Source organism: Tiliqua scincoides, chromosome 1, assembly GCF_035046505.1.
Source record: "Tiliqua scincoides isolate rTilSci1 chromosome 1, rTilSci1.hap2, whole genome shotgun sequence".
In the NCBI taxonomy this organism is placed as follows: domain Eukaryota; kingdom Metazoa; phylum Chordata; class Lepidosauria; order Squamata; family Scincidae; genus Tiliqua; species Tiliqua scincoides.
In genome coordinates, this window is record NC_089821.1 from 179,355,902 (window position 1) to 179,382,175 (window position 26,274).

At 39.5% G+C, this 26,274-nt stretch overlaps 2 protein-coding genes across 3 annotated transcripts in view; one reads left to right on the forward strand and one right to left on the reverse strand.

The window, feature by feature from the left end:
- The window catches only part of MYO6 (myosin VI), a 126,669-nt gene extending 101,752 nt beyond the window's left edge, over window positions 1-24,917 (forward strand). Inside the window, exons 23-33 of one of the 2 annotated variants that reach the window (XM_066612453.1) lie at window positions 230-359; window positions 1,471-1,561; window positions 2,242-2,392; window positions 3,730-3,938; window positions 5,061-5,139; window positions 7,042-7,202; window positions 14,180-14,283; window positions 15,081-15,212; window positions 17,304-17,330; window positions 19,749-19,967; window positions 22,155-24,917. In XM_066612453.1, coding sequence (XP_066468550.1) covers window positions 230-359; window positions 1,471-1,561; window positions 2,242-2,392; window positions 3,730-3,938; window positions 5,061-5,139; window positions 7,042-7,202; window positions 14,180-14,283; window positions 15,081-15,212; window positions 17,304-17,330; window positions 19,749-19,967; window positions 22,155-22,354 — 1,503 coding nt within the window. In that variant the 3' untranslated portion in view covers window positions 22,355-24,917. The remainder of the gene's footprint in view (window positions 1-229; window positions 360-1,470; window positions 1,562-2,241; window positions 2,393-3,729; window positions 3,939-5,060; window positions 5,140-7,041; window positions 7,203-14,179; window positions 14,284-15,080; window positions 15,213-17,303; window positions 17,331-19,748; window positions 19,968-22,154) is intronic. The other variant, XM_066612454.1, reaches the window with a different exon arrangement.
- Window positions 22,618-26,274, reverse strand: part of IMPG1 (interphotoreceptor matrix proteoglycan 1) — a 92,601-nt gene continuing 88,944 nt past the window's right edge. Inside the window, exon 18 of the mRNA XM_066622708.1 lies at window positions 22,618-22,718. Coding sequence (XP_066478805.1) covers window positions 22,618-22,718 — 101 coding nt within the window. The remainder of the gene's footprint in view (window positions 22,719-26,274) is intronic.

Sequence of the window (26,274 nt, forward strand, 5' to 3'; positions counted from 1 at the left end):
GCTTTCTGGTTCCAGGCTGTGAAGGGCATTCAAAGGTCAAAATTAGCCCCGTGAGTTAGGGCCCAGAAGTTCCCTGGCAGCCAGTGCATTTGCTGCGCATATTGTCATAGTTACAGCATTCTGTTTACAGCAGAACTCTTCATATACTCACTCTACCCTGCCCCATCCCAGTTCCATGAAGATTGTCTTCTAAATAACCTGACCTTGTGTGATGCTGGTGTCTGTTCAGTTTGCAGAGTTTGATCAAATCATGAAATCTGACCCAGATCATCTTGCTGAGCTGATTAAGCGAGTCAACCACTGGCTTATCTGCAGTCGTTGGAAGAAGGTTCAGTGGTGTGCCCTGTCGGTTATTAAATGTATGTATTCAAGAGCCTTTTATGAAACGAATACATAAAGGCTGGAAGTGCCATACTCTCTTAAATAGGTTTAGAATTACTATTTCACACAGCACCTTGTTTGAATTTCCTGCAACACCAGGGTGTGAAGTCTGATATTTTGGATGTCTTTTAGAATGGGTTAGATCGATGGACAGCAAGTTTCTGCTATGCAGGTCTAGATCAGGCTGTTATGCACAAAGCTCAACTGACCCTCCAGGTCAATAAGTAGTATGCCTCTGAATATCAGGTGCTAGGGACAAACAGCGTGGGAGGGCTGCAGCCACCTTCATATACCCTGTTTGTGAGCTTTTCAAAGTCATCTGTCTAGCAGTGTTGCAAACAGAATATGAAACTACTTATGGTAGGCCTGATTATATTTCACACAAATTGATGGGCTTACTATCCAGTACATGCATTCGTTACTGAAGTGTGAGCCCTATTGTTGATGACTACTGTGTCTTAAGTGGTTGTGGTTTTGGCCACTCTGCTGCCTGGGGTGAGCTTGAAAGTATCACCACCCCATCACATGACCTCCAGAGATCTTCTGAAGCCTTGGGAAGGCCTTAAAACAACATGTCTGGTTTTCCAGAGTAAACCAGAAGTGATGTTTTAAGGAACTCCAGAGGCTTCTGAGGGCCTTAAAGCGTTCGTTCTGGTTTCCCCGGAAATCCAGAAGTGACATTTTAAGGCACTTAGAATGCCTCTGGATGGAGAGGCAGCAGGTGTGAGTGGTCGTCAGGGTGGCACAGCTGGGGGTGCCACCCCCAGCTGTGCCATCCGAGGGCAAGTGCACCTGCTGATCCCCCCCCCAGATACACCAGTGACTGTGGCACCTTATTTTGCCTTTTGCCTGATTATGTTTTTAAAAACGTATTTTGTAAGCTGCCTTGATTCTTGTGATGGGAATGGAGATGGGGTATAAATGTTTAAAATTGAAAGCATCCAATAGTTAAATAACAAACACACCTTTGGCAACTGGTGGTTCAAACACCCAGGATTTCTTTCCTTTCTCCATTTTTAAAATGTCTTGGGGTGTGGGTGTGGAGGGGTATCGGTTCATCTGTTAGGATATCTTTGTTTTATTTTGCAGTAAAAAACAAAATAAAATACAGAGCTGGTGCCTGCATTCAAATACAAAAGATGATTCGCATGTGGCTATGTAAGAGGAAGCATAAACCACGGTAAGAAGAAAGAGACCAGAATACCTCTGAGCTCTGCACAAAAGCTTTTGTCCCAATTAGCAATATTTTCACTGGTACACCTAGTGTCATATGCACCTAATGACGTATTTGGTTTTTCAGTTTTTGTGCTGGTCCTAGCTGTGACCTAGAGAGAAAGAGATTGGGAGGATCGGGTTGGAGGTAGCTTTTTAATGAACTTCAGATCGGTTCTTTCCACCAGTCTTATTTTCTTAAGACTGAGGGGAGAGAGGGGTCACAGTCTTGTAGGGACCATCTTTGTGGCAGGTTAAGTGAGAGGTGAAATGGAGCAGCCTTCAAGACAGTTAAAATATGCATTTTGTGTATGCATAAAATAGGCATATGCTTTACATTTCACTGACCTTGTATAGAACTAGGCACACCAATCTTCCCCTTTGCAAGTAAGTGTTTCCTTATCTTCTGCTTCTCCTTGGCATAAATGACAACCATAAATGACAACCACAGACTTAATGGCTGCTCATTAAATCTGTAAAGACCTGCAGTAGTTGAGCCAAGCACCAGTGATCAGTCCACTTTCAGGTGTCTGGTTGTCTGGGGTCAGCCCTGATGTGGATACAAAGCATGATTGCAGTCCTTTGTGTGCTGCCTGTTCCTTAGCTGCTTGAGCCGATCTGAAATTTAGAGACCTTTTCCTTTTGCAGGATTGATGGCCTAATAAAAGTTCGCAAGCTGAAGGAGAGACTTGATAAATTCAATGAAGTAGTAAGTGCTCTGAAAGAGGGGAAAGCAGAAGTGAACAAGCAAATCAAGGATCTTGAAATGTCTATTGATGCTTTGATGGCTAAGATTAAGGTAAGGAGTACTAACAGAAATGACAGTTTAAATGTCATGTAATTCCTCAGTAAAGTGTGCCGGGATTGAGAACTGTAGGCCCATTATTTAAGGCTCGGATCTTAGAGGCATTTGATCCTTTCAGAATCCAATTGTGATGTTAAAACCAAATATAAAATATGGAACGTTGTTGACACAACATGCTGAAACCATTAAAATTTCAGTCACAAGTAATCCAAATTTTGTTTGCTGGGTGAAGGAAAAGCAAAGCTGGATAGAGTAAGATATAATTAATACATATGAGCAAGGATAAAAGGTGTGCATAATTTTATATATTTTTTGTCAGCATAACTTAATTGGGGCACAGTAAGGATACTAAATTTTGCTTGCTTGCCCCAGCCACTAAAAAGTTCTGCGACTTCTTCTGTGGCCTCTGGTATTTCAGCAGGTTCATAGTTCAGCATATTTTACAACCACCAGGGCCAAAAATTTGCTTTTTGAAAATGGCTTTCTCAGGAAGTGGAATTCTGCACTCAGTACCCCATTCTGTGCTTTTTCTGTATGAGTCCAATGCCAGATTGGGATCATGGCATCCACACAGCCTTCAAAATGGAATGGAAGTATTTAAAGTCATTGCACATTAGCATACAGGACTAAACTATTTAACTCTGATTGAGTTGCCTCAGCTTCCACTACAGAGTGGAACAGCTGTTGTGAACAAGTATATAATTTCATGGCATGGAATATGAAGGCTGGTGGGTTATCTCTTTGATCAGCTTTAAAGAAATAGAGAAGAAAAAGGTAGTTTGCACCTTCCCTTTACTCTTCTTCCAACTGTGATTGGTCCTTCTTTTGATACTTGTTAACCCTAATTGATTTTTAAAGCTCTGGCAAGAAGCTGTACAAAACCTAGTAGTTGGATTGAATGTTTGTTACCTCTGATACAGAGCAGAAAGTAGGGAGATCACGGAGCGCCACTATACAGGATGCACTAAACTTTTGGAATCTGTGGGAGCAATTCTCCTCCCCAATAAGAATCCAAAATTCAACCTCATAATTTTTGCCAATAACATCATCCTTTTATATTTTAAATTCTCTCCTGAAATATGCATAGCTGAATATATATTCTTCCTGTTATCCTCACCCCCATCTTCTTTACTTCCCTCTGTTTGCTTCCTCCTGTGTCAAAATTATAGACTGTAAGTTCCTCAGAGCAGGAACTTGACTTTTTGTTTATAAAATGCTCTATGTACACTGATGGCACTATATAACTAATAATTAAAAATCATAAGTAAATACGGTTAATCATTTAAAATGATGTGTAAATATTTTGTGTCTTTTAATGGCTGATTCTGCAGGCCACTGTTATGCCGAGAGATCAGATACAGAAGGAATACGATGCTTTGGTCAGAAGCTCAGAACAGCTTCTGAGTGCGTTGCAGAAAAAGAAACAACAGGAAGAGGAAGCAGAAAGACTGCGACGCATCCAGGAGGAAATGGAAAAAGAGAGGAGGAGGCGTGAGGAGGAGGAGCTACGTCGAAAGAAGGAAGAGGAAGAAAGGCGACTGTGAGTATTCAATGAAACTGACTATTGTAGAACCAAGACTCATCAACATAAAGGCATAGATTAACTTTACTTAGGGAGCTGTTCATTCTAATGCTTGACCCAACATATCCAGGTTTTAAAAACAGCCTGCACATTTCTTGCATTTATGGAACAAAAGAAAATTAAGAGCTTTGCCAGATCAGGCCAAAGGTCCATCTAGTCCAGCCTTCTGGTTCCCACAGTGGCCATCCATAAGCCTCTGGGAACTCATAAACAGGAGTTAAAGGCATTCCCATCTCCCACCATTGGCCCCCTGCCGTTGATATTCAGAGGCATATTGAATAAAAGTGTGTCCCTATATCTGTGGGGATTCGATTCCCGAACCCCCTGCATTTAAGTGAAATTATGGATATGAGGGAACATCTCCGCACCCTCTGGAATTGAGGGGAACTGAACAAAGCTCCCTCTGCTGGGCAAACAAGACATTCCAGAGGGTCTTCTCTGCTCTCCTCCCTGCTCCACTCCCCTCTGGAGGGGCTGCGCATAGAGGGAGCAGGCCTGATGCGCGGTTAACTGCAACTGCAGATATGGGGGTCCTTAATCTGGAGATAGCATACAGTCCTAACGAGTAGTAGTTGATAGACTTGCCCTTCATGAATTTGTCTAATCCCCTTTTGGTTGGCAACCTTCAGTCTCGAAAGACTATGGTATAAGCCTACAGCACCCGGTATTCCCAGGCGGTCTCCCATCCAAGTACTAACCAAGCCTGACCCTGCTTAGCTTCCGAGACCAGACAGAGATCGGGCATGTGCAAGGTAATAGTTGCTTTTACAACCATGTAAATTAGTGGCTCCTCCTACATCTAGTGGAAGCTAATTCAAACAATTAATTGCTGTGTAGTTGTCAAGGAAGGTAGCTAGGGATCTGAGAGGCCTAGGGGAGTAGTACTGGGTGGTTAGCACACATACACCCCTTCCTGCTCTCTGCCTTCCCTTCACACTCATTCATTGTGTTTGTCGTAACTAGAATATTAGAAGTGTAAACAGGTTTGCTCCTTGGCATCATAGATAATATTATGGGGGAGAGAACAGTAACAAATGTGAATGGGAAGAATAATGTTGGGTTCTTTTTGTTTTGTTCTAGGAAGTATGAAATTGAAGCAAAGAGAAAACAGGAGGAAGAAGAGAGGAAAAAAAGGGAAGAGGAAGAAAGACGAATTCAGGTAGGTTGATCAGCAGTATTAATTATACTTTCTGTATCTCACTATAGTACCCCAAAGCTCCCAGAGTGGACTAGCATGTGCCATTTGGGCTGGAAGCCTATTCAATCAAGTAAGTCCTTGGATTCATAGTCTTTCAAGCCAGAAAAACAGGTGAATGTCACCTTGTATCCATACTTGAACATTCATTTTAGAGTAGACTGTTATAATACTTGCAGGAGAACTCAATTACAACTGTTGTAAACTTTAGACCTTAAATGTTCTGCTGTTCTTTAAACCCCTCCTCCCTACTCGCCTTAGGATAATTTGGAGCATTGAATAAAGAGATGTATTATAATGCCTAGAAGAGAAAAGTACTTGCTAGGAGGAAAAGTGTCAGGTTTGAGAGCTGAGTTTTAATGAGAGGACTGCTATTCACAGATATGACAGAATAATGAAACCACGATTTAGACGTCAGTTTCTTTAAAACGATTCTTTACAAAGTAGCACTCATTTGCTGAAGCTTTAAGTTACCCCTATTATAGAGTCCTAGTGATGAAATGTATTAACTTTGATAGCTGGAAGTTGCATTTTTGTTCTGTAGCCCTGTATTCACTTTTTGATGTGACTGCTCTTATTTATCTCAAACCATTTTTAATTACAAGAAGTAAAAAAAAAAATTTATTCTTAACACCGTTACTCCATCAATACCAGATTGCTTATGTTTGCCTGTTTAACTTTTGACTGATATGCTAAAGAACGTATAGCACATGTGAAGCTTTGGAGATCTGTTTGAAAATGTGTAAAACTGCAGGCCTATCTGAGTCCCCTTTAGAAAAAACTAACTACCAAGGGCATTGGCTTATTAATGATGCTGTGAGCCCTATTATAGAAGAGGTACAAGCTTTCTAATTTTTTCCTAAGTATCGCAAAGAGCAACTTAATAAGTAGATCCATAGTTGATTATGCCCTTATTTCCTCCTTAAAAGATTCTCCAGTTAAGTAGTGCTGTGCTTTAGTCCAGTACCATTGTTTATAATGACAGTGGTTATCTCATGCATCACCTTTGCTGCAATGAGGCTTGCCTGAAAGGTTGAAGTTGATTCTGCTGGTCCTATATGTCTTGGGCTGGAGATATGTAAAGGATGCCTTTTCAGGCTCAGTCTATAACCTTTTCAGAAGATTTCCTTTCACTTTGCGATGGCAGAAGAACAGATGTTCCTTTTCAGGAGAGCTTTCCCTTAGGCTGCCTTCCATCAGCTTTCCTTCTGGTGATTGCTGCTGCTGGCTAATCTAAAGCAGGGATTTGTGCAAGAAAGTCTCTGTAGAAGAAAGGAAGATTACTTGGTAATACCATAATTGGAATAAGTGCTGATGCTGGTCCATACTGACCATCCCCTCCACAATTCTGGGAAGGAGAGGATGGATTAGAGGACTTCAAGTGGAATGGTTCATAATGCATTGGTAGGGGAAACTATTGGCCTATGATGAACAGGTTCTGTGCTGAGGCATGGTTCTCACCATCTGGGTCAGAAAAGAAAGATCATGTGTTTTCAGTGACAGTTCTACACACTTCTGCAAGTTGTGTTTGCTCTGGAGGAAACTGCAGGATTTTTGCTATTCTTCAGCCATAAGTGGCCAATAAACAATCCTTGAAGGAGAGTATTCGATGCAATAAAGGAAAACTCTCTTGATGCACTTTTTCTGGACGACTAAAGTACAAAAGAACACAACATGTTGAAGTACTGTGGTGTTATGAGAATTGCAAGTAACCTTTCTGACACACCAGCTGCTTGGATTGGTACTTACTTTGCACTCTGTGTAGCATCTTGTAGCAATTTTGCAACCATATGCCTTTGTAAATGCCTAAAGAGGGCTGGGTTAATAACGTGAAATGATATGAGAAGCCTTTTCATCACTGTGCAGGCTGAAGTTGAGTTACAGCTGGCAAGGGAGCGTGAAGAAGCAAGCCAGCAACAGGCGGTTCTGGAGCAAGAGCGCAGGGACCACGAGCTGGCAATGAGAATTGCACAAAGCGAATCAGAACTCATTACTGATGAATCTCAGCTGGACCTTGGATTGCGCAGGTATTGTACTTTGTTGGGAGCCCTCTTTTTCAATAAGTCAGGGCTTTTCAAATGGGTGTTGCGACACCCCAGCTTGTGGGCCCTGGCCACTTTCACGTTAAGGGGCGGGGGCAACCTGGAAGCAGGGAGGAGGCAGCGGCACAATCCCCAAGATTGCGCCGCTCAGGGGCTGCAGGGGCTTGGCTGCATGTACCTGAGCATCCTGCAGCCTCCTGGGAGTGCGGGGAGCCCTGCCCTATCTTCTGCAGGGCTTCCCGCAGCTTTGAAAGTGAAAGCAGAGCGATCGTGCCCCGCCTCCGCTGCCTTCCCCCTGCCCCTGCAAGAACTTAGAGCTGCTCAAACTCTCCAGGAGAGTTTGAAAACCGCTGCAATAAGCTATTGAAATTGACACTTTTTGATTTAAAAAAAAGCTTGTAAGACAACCCCATCCCTGCCACTGCACACCTCTAATCCAAACATTCTGTATTAAAGGTACGACCTTGGTATCCACGGATCCAGCATCCGCAGATTTAACTCGGGTCACCATTTAAAATGAAAAAAGCACCAAGATCAAATTTCTTACCATTGCACAGTCAAACCATGCTGTTTCCAAGCTTCTTGGGGCTAAAAATAACTCAAAAGATGCTCTTCCAGGTCTTCCAGCATTGGTATACAGTCGTGCGTCGCTTAGCGATAGTGATGCGGACCGACACCACTGTCGTCAAGAGAAGCTTGACACTGTACAAAGCCTCCAAAGATGAAGGGAAGCTGCACTCGCCTCCAGAGGCTTTTCTGAGCCTCCCAGAGGCAGTGTGTGACCACTACAAGACAGCACATGACCAGTACAAAGACAGTTTTTTAAGATCTCCAAAGAAATAATTCAGCTCTAGATTTACTGTGAAGGTGGTCTCATTTGCTCCTTTGAGTCAGAATTCATAGCAGGAGCAAAAATCCCTGTTTCATTCACTCCCTGTAGAAGCCATTGATTGCCACTCAAGATCCGTTAAAGAGAGGTTCTCAGCCTGAATTTCCTTCAAATAGTTTTCTGCCACATTTAGTCTACCTGTGGGAGCCAGGTTTCTAAAAATTTAGATAATAATAACCATTTGTTCAGCCAAACTAACTTTGTAATGTTGCAATCTGTTATAAAACAACCAGGACAAATGCTAAACTAACCTAACTCTTTTGTTTGCAGTACCAATGGAACAAGCTGTAAAATGACTGCGTATGACACTCTTTTTTTTTTTTTCCTTTGGGGCATTTCTCAGAATCTATGGGTTTTCAAAATAGAATCATCTTCACATTAGAAATTAATCCATTAAAGAATTTTTTTGTTTATGTTTCACCCAAATAATTCTAAATTGAACTTGCAATCAGGACATCATTTTCAGTACCAATTTTCAACTATTTATGCACAAGTATAATTTACTGTAATCCAAATGTCCTACACATAAATACTCCTGATGTGGAAGGTGGAGTTTAATCCAGTCAGAGCAGATATTCCAGTAGAAAGACATTATTTTACTGGAAGAGTCTGGATTGATTTAATGCAGCATAAATTTTAAAGTGAGACATCTGTTTTTATGATTCCAAGATCAGATTGTAAAGTCACCAAGTTTCCTGTGTTAGAACTGATTTTAAGCATAATATTTTCTCCCTTTCATGTATACCTAATTCTTTTATAGGGAACAAATGGCCACAGAAATATCATCCATTTTATCTAGGTGGGTGTCACAGGTTACCAGAAATAAATTAATCACTACATACAATCATCATAAGCCCAAATGAAGAATGATTCAGTTCCATTTTAATTACTGGGGGGGGGGGGGGAGAATAACTTATAATCAAGATTCATTCATTGTACCAATTCAGTATCAGTTTAAAAATAACAAATTTTTTCCTAATAATTTCACTTTTATATTTATAAACTGCATGAAGAAGAATTAATTTTCAATAAAGTGCTTTTCTTAGATTATGCATTTAGGCGATTTGAACAAATTTGTTGCCTCTCTTTTAACCTGTATTTGAGATCCTGGATTTCCACAAAATTTTTCTTACAAATTGAAGATTGTTTCAGTAAGTGTTACGTTAGCTTTTAAAAAGTGAGTGTATCATGAAATCCTGTCAGATCTCTCTTAAAAAAGAGTAAGATCTGAAGTTGACTTGGTTGCTGACATCCTGTTATGGGTACAGCCTAAAGCACGAATAGAGGGATGGCAAAAATGCAATGATTTTGTTTTTAATAATGTAGCTCTTGTATAGACAATGCAGCAACATACTGATCCTTTCTAGGATAAGATATTCCTACAAGCAAAATAAAAATAACTTGCTGTGTTTATTGAGCTGCTAATTAGAAGAAGTCTTTAAGGTGGCAACCGTCCTGGGAGATTTAATGTCTTTGCTGACTGAAGTTAAGAGGAAATATTTTATTTGTCTGAATTATTTAAACATCAGAAGGTTTTCACAAAATGAATTGCATTCTTATCAGGCATTAAGCAGCTGTTAAACACTGTATTTTGAATGATATTTTTGTTCAATGCTTCAGTGGATTTTTTTTTGCTGAAAATCCAGTTGATTGTACATTTTGACCAGGATCCAAAGAACTGATCCAACTAATTTTGCACAGTGGGAGAGCACCTTAGTCCCATTTCTTGAACAGCAGCTTGGGCGGTGTGAAATTTCCAAAGCAGTTATGATGTGAGGGTGTGGGTGGAATCTAGCTACCTTGATGTTTTGCAGTGGAAAAGGGGGAGATTAATATTGTGCCTGCTTGTTTTACTCAAGGGTACTGAGATAAGTTTTTGAAAAAACCCACTGGAATAGTACCAGCAATTGACTTTCTTAAAATGATCCCTTGCATTTCAGTCATTGGGCTGGATTCAAAGAAAGAAAATGGCTGCTAGTAGTGTTCTGCAGTACTTGCACAAGCATTTAATAGCAGTTCTCATGCATTCACTTGTCCAAGAGAGAAGGTGCCTTTTTGATTTAGTTTCTTTTTTTCTACAGTGCTTTAGTGCAAGTGAAAGAGCTATTTTACATGCCTGGAATGTGGAAGAGCATATGTAGAAGAGCACGTTTGGATACACATTCATGTTTAAACCTCTAGCATCCACAATGCATGTTACATATGCACTGTCTTCCTTTCTTTGGTGCTACCATGAATTTTCCTCCAGTATGTCTCAGTACAAATGCATACCTCCCTATGACCTCATTAACGTACTGAGTCAAGCTCAGATGTCCATGAAAGCTAATGCCACCGCAAGTCAAGGGTTGTAATACACACATCATTCTTCCAGTTCTGCATGACTAGGGGTTGCTGCTTCGGCGTCAAGAGATGCTAACACTTGCCCAACTCTTTTGCCTGCATGGAAAATTACTCCATACTGAAGAGAACAATTTAGCCCCTATTGACATGGATTTTCATGTGCTTGTTGGTGCACATGAAGAGTGGATCAGGGGATGAGTTTTCTAGCCATTGACAAACTCTTATGTGTTTATAAACTTGAATCTCAGAGGAGACCAGTGCAGGTTTCCTGGTTGGTTCATATTGCAGATGAGATGGCAGTGTCAGTAAGGAATGACTGAAGTGAATGTGTGTATGTTGGCTTGCCAGTTGCTTTGGGTTATTTTACATACTACGTGGCAGCAGACCCAGGTTTGTCCCTGAGTGCATAATTGGATGGGTACTGCAGCCAATTGCCTCTTACTGACAAGTGTGTTACATGAGCTATTGCTTTCATTTACTTCATTTAGGTGTATCCTTAAAACATTTTAGGTGTTCACCTAAAATATAATGTGTATGATGTTGCCCTTCAGAGAAGCTGCCTTTAATGTGCTCTTCATTTTTGTTTAAATAATGCTGCAGGCTATTACCTTTGAAGTTGTATAGCCAAAATAAGACAGTGGTCTTAACAGAACTGTCAAAGCTAAGCTACTCAATTGGATTACCATTCTTAAAGATTACCTGGTTAACCAGATATCTTTTGACCTGGTTCTGTTGATCTACACTATCTGAGGGATACTTAGGCCAATGGGTGGTGCAGCTAAATAAGGAAAATCCCCAGGATTTGTTCAGGAAGATTACCCATTATATTGAGGAAATTGGATTTAGCTACTCCTTTTGTGTGTGTGTGTCTGACACAATTGCTGTGCACTTGCAATTTAAAACTCCCCTTTTGCACTGTGTTATGTTTTAATCAGCAGAACTATATCCACATGTTCTATGTACATGTAGTCATAAAGGCAATGAAAGGCTAAAGTCTCTGAGTTTCAAGTTGGTTAAATAGAGAATGGGGAATACATTTTGTCATTTAAGCGATATTTTTGTGGTGTACACAAACATAACAGCTGCAAGGAAAAGCTATTGATTTCTCAGTGGTACAAAAGGCCACACAGCACATCTGATTGCATTTAAACAGCAAGGAACAGAACACTGCGTTAATATTTTAATATTGAAAATTGAGTTCCTGTCAGCCAGAACAGTTGGATTCTGTTTGGCTGCTGACTTGTCCTAACGACATTCCAACCTGAAATTTTAGAAAGGGCTAGCTTTTAATATCACATTAGATATTACCTGTAACAATATAAGGCAGGGGTGCTCACACTTTTTTGGCTCGAGAGCTACTTTGAAACCCAGCAAGGCCCGGAGATCTACCAGAGTTTTTTTTTACAATGTTCGTGCCATCATAACATATAACATTTATGTGTACAATGTATGTTGGTGTACCTTGAGCCCCACTGAGTATAACAGGACTTACTCCTGAGTAGACATGCCTAGGATTAGGCTGTGAGGCTGCAATCCTAGCCACACTTACCTGGGAGTAAGCCCCATTGAGTACAATGGGCCTTACTCCCGGCGTTTCCTCCCAGAGGCACCTAAAGGGGGGAGGTCGGCACTCTGCGATCTACTCATTTTGCCTCGCGATCTACCGGTAGATCGCGATCCACCTATTGAGCACCCTTGATATAAGGTAATTTTAATTGGCGTCTCAAGCACTCATGTTTGCAAGGGGGAGAGGCTGAAAAAACAGGAAAACTAGAAATTGCCTTAAACAATTCAAGTAGCTTTTCTTTGTACTCCAAGGGCTGCTCCAGAGAGGAATGTGGAAGTCGTGAAGCAAGGTGGCCACCTGGCTTTCTTTGCAGTAAAAACAATGAGTTTTATTTCTAAGATTGTGTGGAGTGCAGTTCTTTAGTTGGAAGCTTCTTCTGCAACCACAAGAAACACTGTGCCTTTGTAAGGGATTCTTATACAAGGGTGATGCTACTTCTGCTTGTCAAAGAAACATCCAACAATGGAATTGGGCTCTGCCACCTTAGGATTCAACCCTGTGTTCAGTCTCTCAGGGCCCAATCCTATCCAACTTTCCAGCATTGATGCAGCCCTGAGGTAGGGGAACAAATATTCCTTTATATTGAAGAGGCCTCCGTGACTGCTTTTCCACCACAGGATGCAGTGCACATCCTTTTGGCATGGCTGCATCAGTGCTGGAAAGTTGGATGGGATTTGGCCCTCAGTTATGTAGTACTTTATGTTTATCATACTGCTGCCCTAATACTTCATAGTGCTTGTGCATGCTGTCTTTTGTGAAGGTTTGACTTAGCTGTACTTATTATAAAGTAGAACAGGGACTGGAGAGCCACATATTGCGCAAGGAAACTCAGCAGTGAGACAGTTTGAGAGAATTATTTTTAATGCTTCCTTCTCCCCACTAAAGGTACTTGCTGAGGAAGCATGTGGAAAGGAAGGAGGATGACATGGTAGAAAGGGAGGTAGACGTGGCAACTGCTCTATCAGTGGACCTCTAAAACAGAAAGCTCCTAGAGAATATAGGAAAAGTTGAGAGACAAGAATGGGCTGATTGAGGCTAGAAGAAATTTGGGAGTAAAGGAAAGCCTGGGGAGGTGAGGAGAGGGAGCATGAAGTGCTTCTAAGCATTTTAGAAGGGAAGAAAGGGATGGCAGTGTGCAGATAGCATTCAGTAATGAAGGAAGGAGCTGCAGCAGTAGTGATTCATGCTGAATTATGGGTGGTGGTTAGATTTCAGGATGTTCAGCCATTCTTGATATTTTCTGATTTTTCTGGGGGGTTTGGTGGGAGAATTGTTTAATTCATTCTCAGTCACTTGTGGAGTCTTCCCTTCCTTCTCTTTCCTTAGAACAGTGATTTTCAACCTTTTTCATCTCGTGGCACACTGGCAAGGCACTAAAATGGTCAAGGCACACCATCAGCTTTTTGACAATGGACGAGGCACACTGTGCTGTCAGTGGGGGCTCACATCCCCCAATTGTCCTATTGATAAATGACCCTCTCCCAAATTCCTGCAGCACACTTGGGGACTATTTGCGGCACACCAGTGTGCCATGGCACAGTGATTGAAAATGGCTGCCTTAGAAACTTGAAAGGTCTTGCATGATTTTGTACTTTTCCTTAGGGTGTAGCATGTTGCTGTAGACTGCTTTTTTTAAAAAAAAAGGAAGGCCTGGTAGAAATGTCAGAAATATGTAAAATAAGCCCAATAGTCATCTTCTAGTGCTTTTGACAAGGTTGTAAAGCAGAGAGAATGAGTTCTCATTTTGTCCTTTTATATTTGGTCACATCCAAATTGTCACTATGTGCACACCCTGTCAAGTGTGAAAGGTGGATGTGTGTAGAATCAAGTGTGTGCTTTTGCATTTTTAAGACTGGAAGGGCAACCAAGAATGTATCAGGCTAGTGTTAACCTAATTCTGTTTGCATGCTTTCCCTTGACAGGTGTGCCTCTATTCAGGCACAGGTGCCTGATTTAGAATGTGCTCTTTACCTGCAAAAGGAAGACTGTCAGTGCCTGTGTGTACGCACTGTATACCAGCCTATGTATTGATGAAGGAATCCGTAGCCTTCACATCAGTGTACTTTAGTAGAGATAATGATCGAGTCTTTTTATCTTTCTGACTATTGATGCAATTTGTTCCTGTCTTGTGTATTGCTATAACTTTCTTTAAATGAAAACTTGCAGAGGACCTGCAGTTCAAGCCACCAAAGCTGCAGCTGGCACTAAAAAACATGACCTTAGCAAATGGAAGTATGCGGAGCTACGTGATACAATCAATACCTCTTGCGGTAAGTTGCACCATTTCTGAGAATTCTGTAGTGAAATACTGCTTCATTCTTTTTGACCGTACTGTGAAGCCATGAGTTGAATAAGTCAAAAACAAGAGGTTTAATTGCGTGTTTCAAAGAGCAGAACAAGGAATATAGTTTACATTTAGAGTTGTGGTCAGTGGACCAAGTTTCTAAAAACACTTTCTGTGTCACTGATGATGTGTGCACTTGTTTGGCCTTGTGGTTCAAGTTTCATTCTGACTGGAAGGTCTGGGAGGCTCTGTATTGGTGCTCTGCACTTCGAAAGCTTGTGCATTCTTCTTTTTCATTTTCTTATTTTCTTATTATCATCTTACAGTTAGTAACTTTATTTACACTCCTAGTGGGTGAGATTGAAATCCCCTCATGGACAAGTGGAAAGTGGAGAGAGAAGCAAAATGTCTTTTTACAACAGCCCTTGTGCCTTAAAGATGTGTCACTTGGAGGGTGGGTTTTCAGAGGTTACTGGAGGCTACTGCTAGAAGAGGGAAAGGTTAAAATTGGACAAAGAATGACAAAGGGACACACTTTTAAATTGTTTTCTGGTTCTGATAGCAGTTTACTGCAGAGCTACGTGTTTAAAAATATTTTACAAGCTTATAAAGAAAATACACTCCTTTTGCAAATTGCCAGTTTATTTACACTGTAAGAACTGATGGTATATTTATAGCTTGCTCTGAAATCATTCTACCTACCTGGTTATGTCAACACGATTTATGAACATATTTAACTATTGCTTTTTCTCCCTCCACCCCTGCTGTGTTTCTTTGAGACAGATATTGAATTGCTGGCAGCATGCAGAGAAGAGTTTCACAGGCGGCTGAAAGTTTACCATGCTTGGAAATCCAAGAATAAGAAACGCAATGCAGAAATGGAGCAGAGGGCTCCCAAGTCAGTTACTGACTATGGTAAGAGAGAACGCTGTTCTCAAACCGCAGCAAAAGTTTGCAAGTGTAGTGGATCTCTGAATGTGTTTAAAAAGTGTCATCTTAATGAGCTTCCTAAAGGAGCTAACAATCACCATATCATTTTAAATGAATTGTTCCATGGAATATTCCGAAGGACTGTAAAATAAATTCTGCCTATAATCCTGTGCAACCCAGATCACATTGAGTCATGAGCAGAAATGTCATAAGCAGAACAAATAGTTCCAAATGACATAGAAAAGTGATGCAATTTATGCTATAGGAAGAAAAAAAAATAGTGCACTAACTAACTTCTGGCCCCGAGATAAGATGGATGAATAAGCAAAACCATTCAGAGACTTTTTGTTTCTTGAAATAGGCTTTTATAAGTACAGTTTGGTTAATAATATTTTAAATTGGTAACTCCCAATTATCTATAATAGTGTGGTAGCCATGCTGACCTTGCTATTGTCTTTTAGTAGACTTAAGATTGGCAGATGGACTAATTTGGATTTGCTACTAGTCTGACAATCAATGCATAAGCAGATGAATTCCAGCAATTATGTGTAGCACATATGGTTTTGTTACTAAAAACTGCATTAGCTCTCTTTTTCCATTTTTCAGCTTAGACATAGGAGACTCTGGTTTGAAACGTAATTCAGCTTGGGAACAATCAGTTCTAAAGTAATCATATTTTTTTTGTTTTTCCGGAGTTCCCTGTCTTGAAATGCACAGGTACTTGGGCAAGCTGAGTCTTTGTACTTAATAAAAGAACACAATGCTAGAAACCAGTTAGGCTGTTATTAGTAGAACAATTGGTATAAAAAAATCTACATATCAATTCTCTCCTCTTTTTTCTTTAGAGAGGCAAAAATTGCTGAATGCTTATGTTAATGTACTGGTAATTGCTTTGGCTGCAAGTGAGTGTGTTCCTCAGATGGAATGCTCAGACTTTTATTCATTTACAGGTTTTGCAGTTTTCATAACTGCTGCAGTTATCAAGCGCTGAGCAAAATGCCCTTTTCACTCTTTGAGTAGAAAAGTGTTTAGGGCTGCAGTCCTATTCACGCTTCACTGAGAGTAGGTAAGTCCTACTCAGTGGGGTTTCCTTCTGAGCAGACACACATAGGATTGTGCTCTTGGTCTCTTCTGGCAACCCAGGTTGCTTAGCACTGTCTCAGAGATACAAGGGCTGGTGCTTTTTCAGGGGCATATGGGGAAATACCTTGCTTGTTTAAGAGATGCAATTCAGCCACCAGGACATAGGTATGCAGATTTAGAAAGCACTCCTTCATGGCATTACATCTCGCCTGAGGCCATTTTGGGGACAGAGGGTGGTGGACCGTAATATCCCTGGCCTTGGAATGGATTTCTGAGTCAGAATGTCTTATTTGGGGGAAGAGCCATTGCTCATTGATACAGCACAGGCTTTGCATATAGAAGATCTCAGCATCTCCGTGTAGGTCTGGGAAAGATTCCTGTCTGAAACCCTGGAGTGCTAGTGCCAACCAGTTCAAACTCTGAGCTGTATCTGACTCTTTATTAGGTTTGTTTCATATGTTCATCATTGGGCCTAGCTTGAATTATCCTTCTGATTGATAGGAATAGGGAAACTTCTCCCACACATATCACTCAATTGTAGCCAGTGTTACAAGCACATAGGCTGGTAGTTGAGGACCTCCTAGAGACATCCCTCTTGTTCCTGTCATTCCACCTTCTATATTTTCAGACAGTATTGTGTATCTTTTAAGTTATGCTTTACATTAGCTCTGATATTTGTGGGCTGTTTGCCTTCCTGCCATAAGACTTTGGGGGCCCTTCTGCAAGTGAAGGGAAGAGACAGGCTATCCTTCTCCCATCGGCCAGGAGGGAAACTCATGCTACAACCCTTTTACTGTTTCTTTTTCAAAACAGCCATTCCATTGGTTACATTTGGTGCAGTATTCAATCCTCTGAAGTCTTATGGCAAAGTTTGGCCTGTCCTCGGGTTGGTGTTGCCACAGCATACTGTACTATGTTGAACTAGTGAAATGTGTGACTTTCACAAGGTTGAAATGTTTGATGGTGTCTTCAGTATTAAATGTTTGTTCACAGATTTTGCACCATTTTTGAACAACTCAAGTAAGTGAGGGAAGTGGTTTACTTCGGCTAATTTAAAAAAATAGGAAAACAGGCTCTGTTTACTAACTTGGATAGTATAGTGTTTTGCTACACTTTATATTAAAGACAAGTTATGTTCCATGATAGTTTTATCATTGAAAAGCATTCAAAGTTGCAGGAAAAAAAATTATGGCCAGTGTGGATATCCAGATTATCCTCGGGCTACTGATATTCATTATAAAAAGGAGTAATTTGTATTAACTATAAATCTATTTACTTATTTATTAGATTTTTACCCTGCTTTTCTTCCTGAATATAAATCTATTTATTCTTTCATTTCAGCAAGTTCCTGCTGAACATATCTGTTGTAGCAAAATGCTAGTTGTCATTAATCAACTAACCTTGTAGATTTAAAAAAAAATTAATATAAGAGTGTTGGGTTTGGGAGAGGAAAATTAATTTTTCACAGTTGTAAGGAAAGGGCTTTCTTCACTTTGGAGGGAGATTGTCTTTTGGGTGGATGCAGACATGTATGAAAATGAGCATATTACCTATTGCCTTCTGAGATCCAAGAAAATACTCCTTGCTTAGTCCTTATTATGGTTCACCATTGAAAATGTGAATGGAGACAATGACCTCTGTTTGCTGCGATGCAAATGGAGATGAGTAATTGAAATGGCTGAATTATTCGGTATGTCAGTTAGGTAAAATGTCAATGAGAATGCCTCGGAATTTTCCTAGATAAAACCATTACCAGTATGAGTTCTCATACTAATATTTGTTGCTAGTGTCAATTGATAAACAGGATGTAATTATGACTAAAGACCAGAGAGTGCAAAAGGTATTTTGCTCATTTTAAGGAACGCACTTTATTCTCTACTGATGCTAATGGGGGAAATCTTTCAGCAGATATTGCTTTCTACACTTGAATAAACAATTGTCATTTCAATATGTACCAATTTAACATTTATGAGGGCAATGGGAACTCTTTTGTTCTCATTACCAACATCTTGTCTATAAATACGGAAAGAATAAATCTGATGTGACAGTAGTTTCATCCATTTTTATTGAACCCAAATCCTTAACCAGATTCACTACTTAACAGTAGGTTGCCTTGCAGTCAGGAGAATTTGCTTTTAATTATTCTCTTTGTATTGAATTCATTAAATTATGTTTTCTGTTAGTTGATCACAGCAGACACTGATTCTTAATATCTTTTATGTAAAGAAAAAAGCATTTACAGAGAACTCATAGAAAACTAGACAATCTGAGTTGACTAGCCTCTGCACCCTTAAGGAGTGGGAAGGCAGTGGCGCAATAGCCAGAATCACGTTGCTATCGAGGAACACGGGGGCTTGCTTAGGCTTATCAGAGGCTAGTGCAGGCTCCTGGCAGTGCAGAGAGCCCCACGCCCACTTCTGCAGGGCCCCCACAAAGCACGCAGACTCTCAAAATAACAATCGTGACCCACTTCAGGTTTTCGGTTATGAAACCGGAAGTGGGTTGTGATAGTTATTTTGACAGTTTGCACACTTCAGGGGGCCTTGTGGAGGCTGGCGTGGGGCTTCCTGCCCCCTTGGGAGCCTGCTCCAGCCTCTGGTAAGTCTAAGCAAGCCCCTGAGCCTCTCAAAAGTGACACAATTCTGGTGATTGTGTTGCTGCCTACTCCCCTCCTCTGCAAGAACTTACACCAAGGCTAAAACTCCCAGAGAGTTTGATAACTGCTGCTGTAATGGATTATGTCTCCATTCATGGAGATAGTTAATAATTGATTCCAGTGAAGGTGTTTCTGTTAGTGCATCAGATATCTGTGAAGCTACCATGAATTTTTTAATGTTTTAAATTATATTTTTAAATTATTAATTATTTTAGTTATTTTCTTGCCAAGTCTGAATATTCTGGAAATTACTTTTCCCCTCTCTAGGTTTTAGAATGCTTTAAAATTTGGGATTGTAGGTAATCCAAGAGGTAACTACTCAGTCTGGGCCCATCCACATCTACCCCAATGTGAAAGATTGACTAATTTTATAAAGCTATGCTTTGAGGTTTCGCTCTGAACACTATGTATATATTATCTGTCGGGGGGCTTGTATCCCATCTTGTGTACATCAGGAACTGTAGTGTTAATTTTAATATCTGTAGAATTTGTTTTGTGTTTGCCTGAGTCTACAAGGTGTTGAAGACTGGGGACCTAAGCCAGGACACTATTGAGAATTCCTGCTTGGTGTCATCAGTTGAACTAATTCAGTGATGTTTCTGAAAATGTTACTGGAAATGCAAGATGTGATTGATAAGATTACCTTTGAGGGAAGGGGAGACGTGATCATATTTTCAAATATTTCCTAATGTCTGTGCAGATTTAAAAAAAAGAAAGGTGATGGTATTGATGACCGATTTGGGTACTTGTCTGCAAATTTTCACACTACTTACTCCTAATAGCTCAACAGAATCCAGCAAGTCAGTTGTCTACCAGGCAGCAGGAGATTGAAATGAATCGGCAGCAGCGCTACTTCCGCATCCCCTTCATCCGCCCAGCGGACCAATACAAAGATCCCCAGAACAAGAAGAAGGGTTGGTGGTATGCACACTTTGATGGACCATGGATCGCCCGACAAATGGAACTTCATCCTGACAAGCCACCCATCTTGCTAGTTTCTGGTTGGTAAACTTTATTTTGTGTTATACTGGAAATGGTAGTATACTAAAGACTATTAGCACCTCAAACATGCTGGAGCCAAGACTAAAATCCAAAATGTTTGGATTAAAATAAAATCCAAACACATTACATCATGCATCATTAATATGACAATTTTGTGTATGTTGAACTATTTTTGTTTAAAGCTTCAAACAGTATATCTCAGAATTACATGTGTTCTTGAAAAGACATAAAGAATGTTATATTCACGGCTCATCTACCTATTTAATGTATTAAGTTTATTTTGGCACTGACTGCTAAAATGGCCATTGATCACCCTGTTGTCGCTTTTCTCAAACACAAGTGGTAGAGAATATCCATTCCACCATTCTTGTTACCTTTTGTTGTCTTTTCTTTTTTGTAAATTCCAGTATTCAGGGGATACAAACTATACTAGCGGTTATTTATTCCAGGTTCAGTGCTACTATAGAATTCTGTACGAGTAGGAACTCCTCTTCATAGGAAAGTTGTAAACTGTTTTGTGCACTACTATTTTTGCCATTGACATGCTTGGAGAAGTTCCTGCTCCGCTAAGTCTCACTGGTGCCCTTGAGTCACTGCATTGGGAATATGTGCGAAGCATGTTGGATTATTCATTTATTGCATTATATCCCACCCTTCCTCCAAGGAGTTCAGGGTGCTCAAGGAGGCTCTTCCCTCCTTCATTGTCCCAACAAATTTGTGAATCAGGTTAGCCCTAAGAAATGTTGACTGACCCAAGGTCACTGAGGAAGCTCCGTGACTGAGCAGCAAATTGAACCTGGTTCTCTGAGGTCCTTGCTTGACCAATGCACCATGCTAGGTACTTAGAAAAAAATGGATGGGGTTAATTGCACTTAGTTCTCTTAATTTCCAAAAATGTCAGTCTCTAAGTAGACTACCCAGGAAGAATGATATATTTTGAGAGCTCCTAAAATATATATTTGGTGCTGAAAATGATGTCAATTAACAGATGTGCCTATTTGTTCTAAGATAATGTTCTTAATCTAAGACTAAAAAAAGGAACCCAGCAACAAAAATATCACCACCAAAGAGGAACACCTTACATTTCCTGCACTGTACGCATACACTGCTGTGTTCAGTGGGGCTTACCTTAATCAGTGTGTTTAGGACCGCAGCCTCAATGGCACTCAAAAGAAAACTGAATACTGATTTTTTTTTTCCATAAGAAAAGTTGGATTTTCACATTTATAGAGAAGTGTCGTGTTGGGGAAGGCACTGGGAGAAGGCAGGCTGACTGAGAGAATTAGAACCTAGTTGTTAGCACTTACACAACCTTTCCTGTTCCCCATTTTCCATTTTCACTGGGTCAGCCACTGAGTGAGGAGGAGGACTAGTAGTTTCTATCTGTTGCCACCATTCCAGACTACAGAACCCAGCAGAAGGGGGTTGCCTGTGAACCCCTCCTTTTGGAAAACCAAGGGAGCACTGAACCCGTGTTTCTTGTTAAAAATCAAAACCACAGTAGCATTTGCAGGGCAATCGGGCATGGCAACTCGCTGAATTACCTGTGAACATGGACTAGGCAAGCAAAGAATCAAAATGTAACTAGCTTATTAAAAATCCCAAAGAAAAGGAATTAAACAAAATGGAGAAAAGGAGAGGTAGAAAATTACCTGCAGGCCAATGGAAACTGTCCCATGTAAGTTTTATATTGCCCTCTTGTATTCTGCACAGGCCAATGGGGCAGAATGTCATCAATTCATCACAAAGACTTGTTTGAGTTTGATCTTGCATCAAAAGTAGTGATATTATTTAAAGTGTTTATACCCTGTTGACCTTTATAAAGCTATATATTAAAGAATGAGTATGTTATCTTCCATTCTCAAAGTGATGTCTAGGATCTAGAGAGGTTTGTGAGTTTTCACAAGTTTTTCAATCATTTTGTAAGTTGTACCCAAAACTATTCCTGGAAATGGTTCCTGGAGTTTCAGGAGCAGGTGGTGTTGCTGCCAATCACAATGGGATTGGATATGTTGTCTTGACACATTGAGGCCTACAGTTTTGAAGCTGGAGGTGATGGTCATTGTGACTCTGTTGAAACATTAACTACAGTATGATTGTGTTAAAAATGGTGCCTGCATTACTTTAATGTAGCAGAATATATTATTCCATTGACATTTTGTGAAATCTGGCCTTTTCTCCATTAGGCAAGGATGACATGGAGATGTGCGAGCTAAATCTTGAAGAGACTGGCTTGACTCGGAAGCGTGGTGCTGAAATTTTGCCGAGGCAGTTTGAGGAGATTTGGGAGCGCTGTGGGGGCATCCAATATCTGCAAAATGCAATTGAGAGCAAACAAGCTCGGCCTACTTACGCAACTGCTATGCTCCAGAACCTGTTGAAATAGTCACTTTGTACATTTGTAATGGGTGTTGAGAGCTGCTCCTACCTTAACAATAAAGGGAAGAGGTCCTCTGAGCAACGGAGGACACTTAAACATTCCATAATCGTATAGAGATGTTTAATATAAACAGATTTTATTAATTGTGGTGGTTTTTAATTTGTATTTCTGATGTTTTAATTTGTGTTGAATATTCACTAGTTCTCTGGATCTAGGCATTTGTTTCAGTCAACGATGTGGTTTGCTTTTGTTCATATGTTGCTCCCTTCTTATAGCATTTGTCGTAACACAAATACTGTAATGTAGAGTAACACATTATTGTACTGGAATCTAAGTACATAACTATCCTGAACTTCTTTCAACATATTTCCTTTAAAAAAACAAAAACAAAATTCAGAAAGTTAATTTCTTTGGGATATTGTTGCAAAAGAAGAATACTTTGCATCTTATAACTGGAATTGTGAGGCCTTAATGTTAACTTCTTTTGTATAGAAGTTAAAGGAAACTTTTATAAGGTGAAATAATTTAAACACTGATTCTGAAAGCTACTCTCAACATCATACATACCTTCATGGAAATGCATTTTGGGAAATGTGTCTTTGGTAGAATGCAGGGTTTCAGCGTACATTTTGAAAACAGGATATGTGTGTTTGAAATAGTTTAGCAATGGAGGCACTGAAACATTTTGTTGCACGTTTAAGCATGTGCGTGTGTGTTCCTTTTTTAAACAACTTTTTTTACACCACATTTCTTCATGTGCAATTCTTTTTTTCTTGTGTTTGTTTTTTTTTTGGCATAGATTTCTTGGAAATTCTTAGGTTGATGAAGTTAAATATAATTATCCAATATTTGGGACTGAGCCCATAAGGGAAATGGTTTCAATTTTTGGCGGCAGCAAAACCTAATTGGAATATTGTAGGCTGAATTTTGTAGTTTCTTTGAACTTCAGTAATATGCATATAGATTAAGTGACTTCTGTCAGAGTTTTTTAGGCTCTTTATGAGTGGTCCAGCCCTGGAATTTTAATTACGATAGGCTGCTTCAAATGGCTCAGCCTCCTAATGTTAAAAGTAATATACTTTTTCTTCTAATCATTTAGATCTTTTTTGCAGCTAATCTCCCAGTTTCACACTTTGCGGGTTCCTTTTCTTTCCATGATATCCCTGATGGTAATTAAAATTCTTATGTATAACAATTACTTGTTTCACACACATTTAAGTTGCCTTCTATTGATGTTGTTGGATAGCCATAAAGCTGGCTAATATCAACAGATTAAACCTTGGTATTAAGAGATTTGAAGAAATAAGGAAATATCATCCAGTTAATAAAATTCAGACCCAGATTAAGAACAGAATCTTTCTGATGAAAGTGAGGAACAGAGCTTTGCTTTCCGTCTTTAATTTATATTAAAAAGCAAATTACTTTCCTGGGCTCTGATTGTTCAAATATACTTTCTAAATAAATTATGATCATTGCCTTCTGTCACAGCATGTCTGTTTGCAAGACATTCCCCATGTCTTAGCAACTGTAGAAGTGAAATTCTAAAAGTATAGAAGAAGCTGTCCTTGTGATTAAGGTCTCGAGAGACAGGGCAACACACATCTATTTAGTCAACAAGGAATTAAATTGGTTAATCACACATTTGTATCTCTTGATTCCATATTAAGATACAGGAAAACACATCCTAATTTGAAAAATAGTCCCTGTCATTTCTATAACCAGACGTTGTGTCTTCTCAAACTAGTCTTAGCTTGCATCACTTGCAACCTCTCTTCAGTCTGTGGGAGTGGTGTTAACTTACTCCCTACTCAATTTTATTAGCCTTCATGAGCCCCCTTCTTCAGAAAAGACACAAAAGCAATATATGGTGCACGTGCTGAAAGTAAGCCTCTCTTATATATGCACGTGCCATTCCTAATTGATGACATGAACGCATTTGTATTTGGGTATCTTGAACCTGATTACAAAATGTATTCTAGGAAGTGGCCTTCAAATTGCCTGAGATGTCATTTACTGGACTTGTGAATAAGCATTTTTCCTAGTATGGTCTATGCGGAGACTTGGGCATGAAAATTAATAGAAAGCATATGTTTATTTATCAAAAGAAACTAAATCATTTATTGTAGTTCACACTCTTTCCTGCTATTTTCTTAGTTATATTTGTTTTTCTGATGTGAAAACTTCAGAAGGGGCTTATTTATGCATGCTCATACATCATTTTTACACTTGAATTTGTGGCAAATTATGTTGAGGGAAAGTATCTGTGATGCCTGTTTCACATGTGCAGGCCACTGCTTGATGGTATCTTGATGGATGGTGAAAGTGCAAGTGTGAAACTATCACAAAGTTTCAGGAGGTAGCAATTCTAGTCACTTGACCAAGAACATGGACCTGTGCATAAGCTGCCCATCAGAGAACAGCACAATGTAATTATTGCATTGGGAATTTGCTCATTTTCTGTAGTTGTATCTATGGGTTATTTTCCCCTGAACTGTTTCAAGTACTTTATCAAATGACCTTAAATTATGTGATAAAAATTGCAACAAAATAAATACTCTGTTGATCTGTCTGGAATATTATTTATTTAAGAAAAAATGGGAAATGACAAGAGTAGTTGTGAAACACTTTAAACTTGCATTTGGTTTCTTGGTTTGATGTAGCAAATAAAGCTAATAAATGCATAGCATTTGGTATTAAAGCAATATTGGCTACTAAGAACTGTTTCATAAATTTATGTTGACATTACGATACATGCACTGAAAAATTGCATTTTAGCACTAGTGGACTTTTTAAAAGTTGTATCTTCCTTAAGACTGCTTCCAACTTGTTTTGTTGTTGTTTTTGTTTCAAAACTAGCCATGCACACACTTTCCATGATTCAACTAAAAATTACTTACGATGAACCCCATTGAAATAAATAAAATGTCAGGAAGGCAAAACTAGAAGTGATGTTAAGGCCCTAGCATATATTTTTGAAGTGGGGAAAAAACTGGGACAAGCTCCAAATTGGGGTCAGTGTGGTCGTAACTTAATTTTCATTGCCTTCATAACTTTATTCATAATTAGTTTTAGCTGGAATAGAGCCTGGATAGTTGAATGCTTTTAAAAAATGCAGTCCAATATGACCTTCCCACCTATTACCTAAACTACACATTTCATTTTTTAAGCTTATGCTATCCTTTCCCTTTTTAAGCTTATGCTAATTTTTTTTGTTTCAAACAACTGCTTCTAAAAACTGCAAAAAAAGAAAAGCATCAACTGCTAAGCAGCATGTTTGTGGTAACAGACATAATCTCTCTATGCACCCTTCACTTAAATAATTTTATTTTATTGAAATACAAAACATTCTCATCCAGCAAATATTTGGTAGTTTAATTGATGATGATAAATTATGGTCGACAACAGTTGCATTATTAAAACAAACATGTAAAAATGTTCATTGCTTGACTAATAAGAAATTGGTATGAATAAACACATACAAAAAATAGTTCTGTGACTTAAAATATGTTGAATATAATGATCAATCTTAAATTACACAGTGAACATAGTATCTACAGTGTTTATGTAGTGAGGGTTTTCCCAATACATGCCCTGTGTGTGAAATCTAGGCTTGGATTCCATATAGACTCTCTTCTAGTGATTTCAAGATCAAATTTAAAAGTAACGATTATTCTAGCATGGTAAACTCAGCATGAACTACTCTGGGGGAGGTCTATACCTGTAATGCGTTATCTATATAAGCTTGGTGAAAATATACCTTGGCAGGCAAGTTTCTTGGACTCTACAGAAGAATAAATAAAGATTAGCTCAACCTTGCATGTATTGGCTCTCAGTGGTAGAAAACGTGTATTAAAAGCAACTATTTTCTTGCTTAGCTAAGAAGTAATGCCTAAATGCACACAGAAAAAGATAGGTTTGGAGTATGA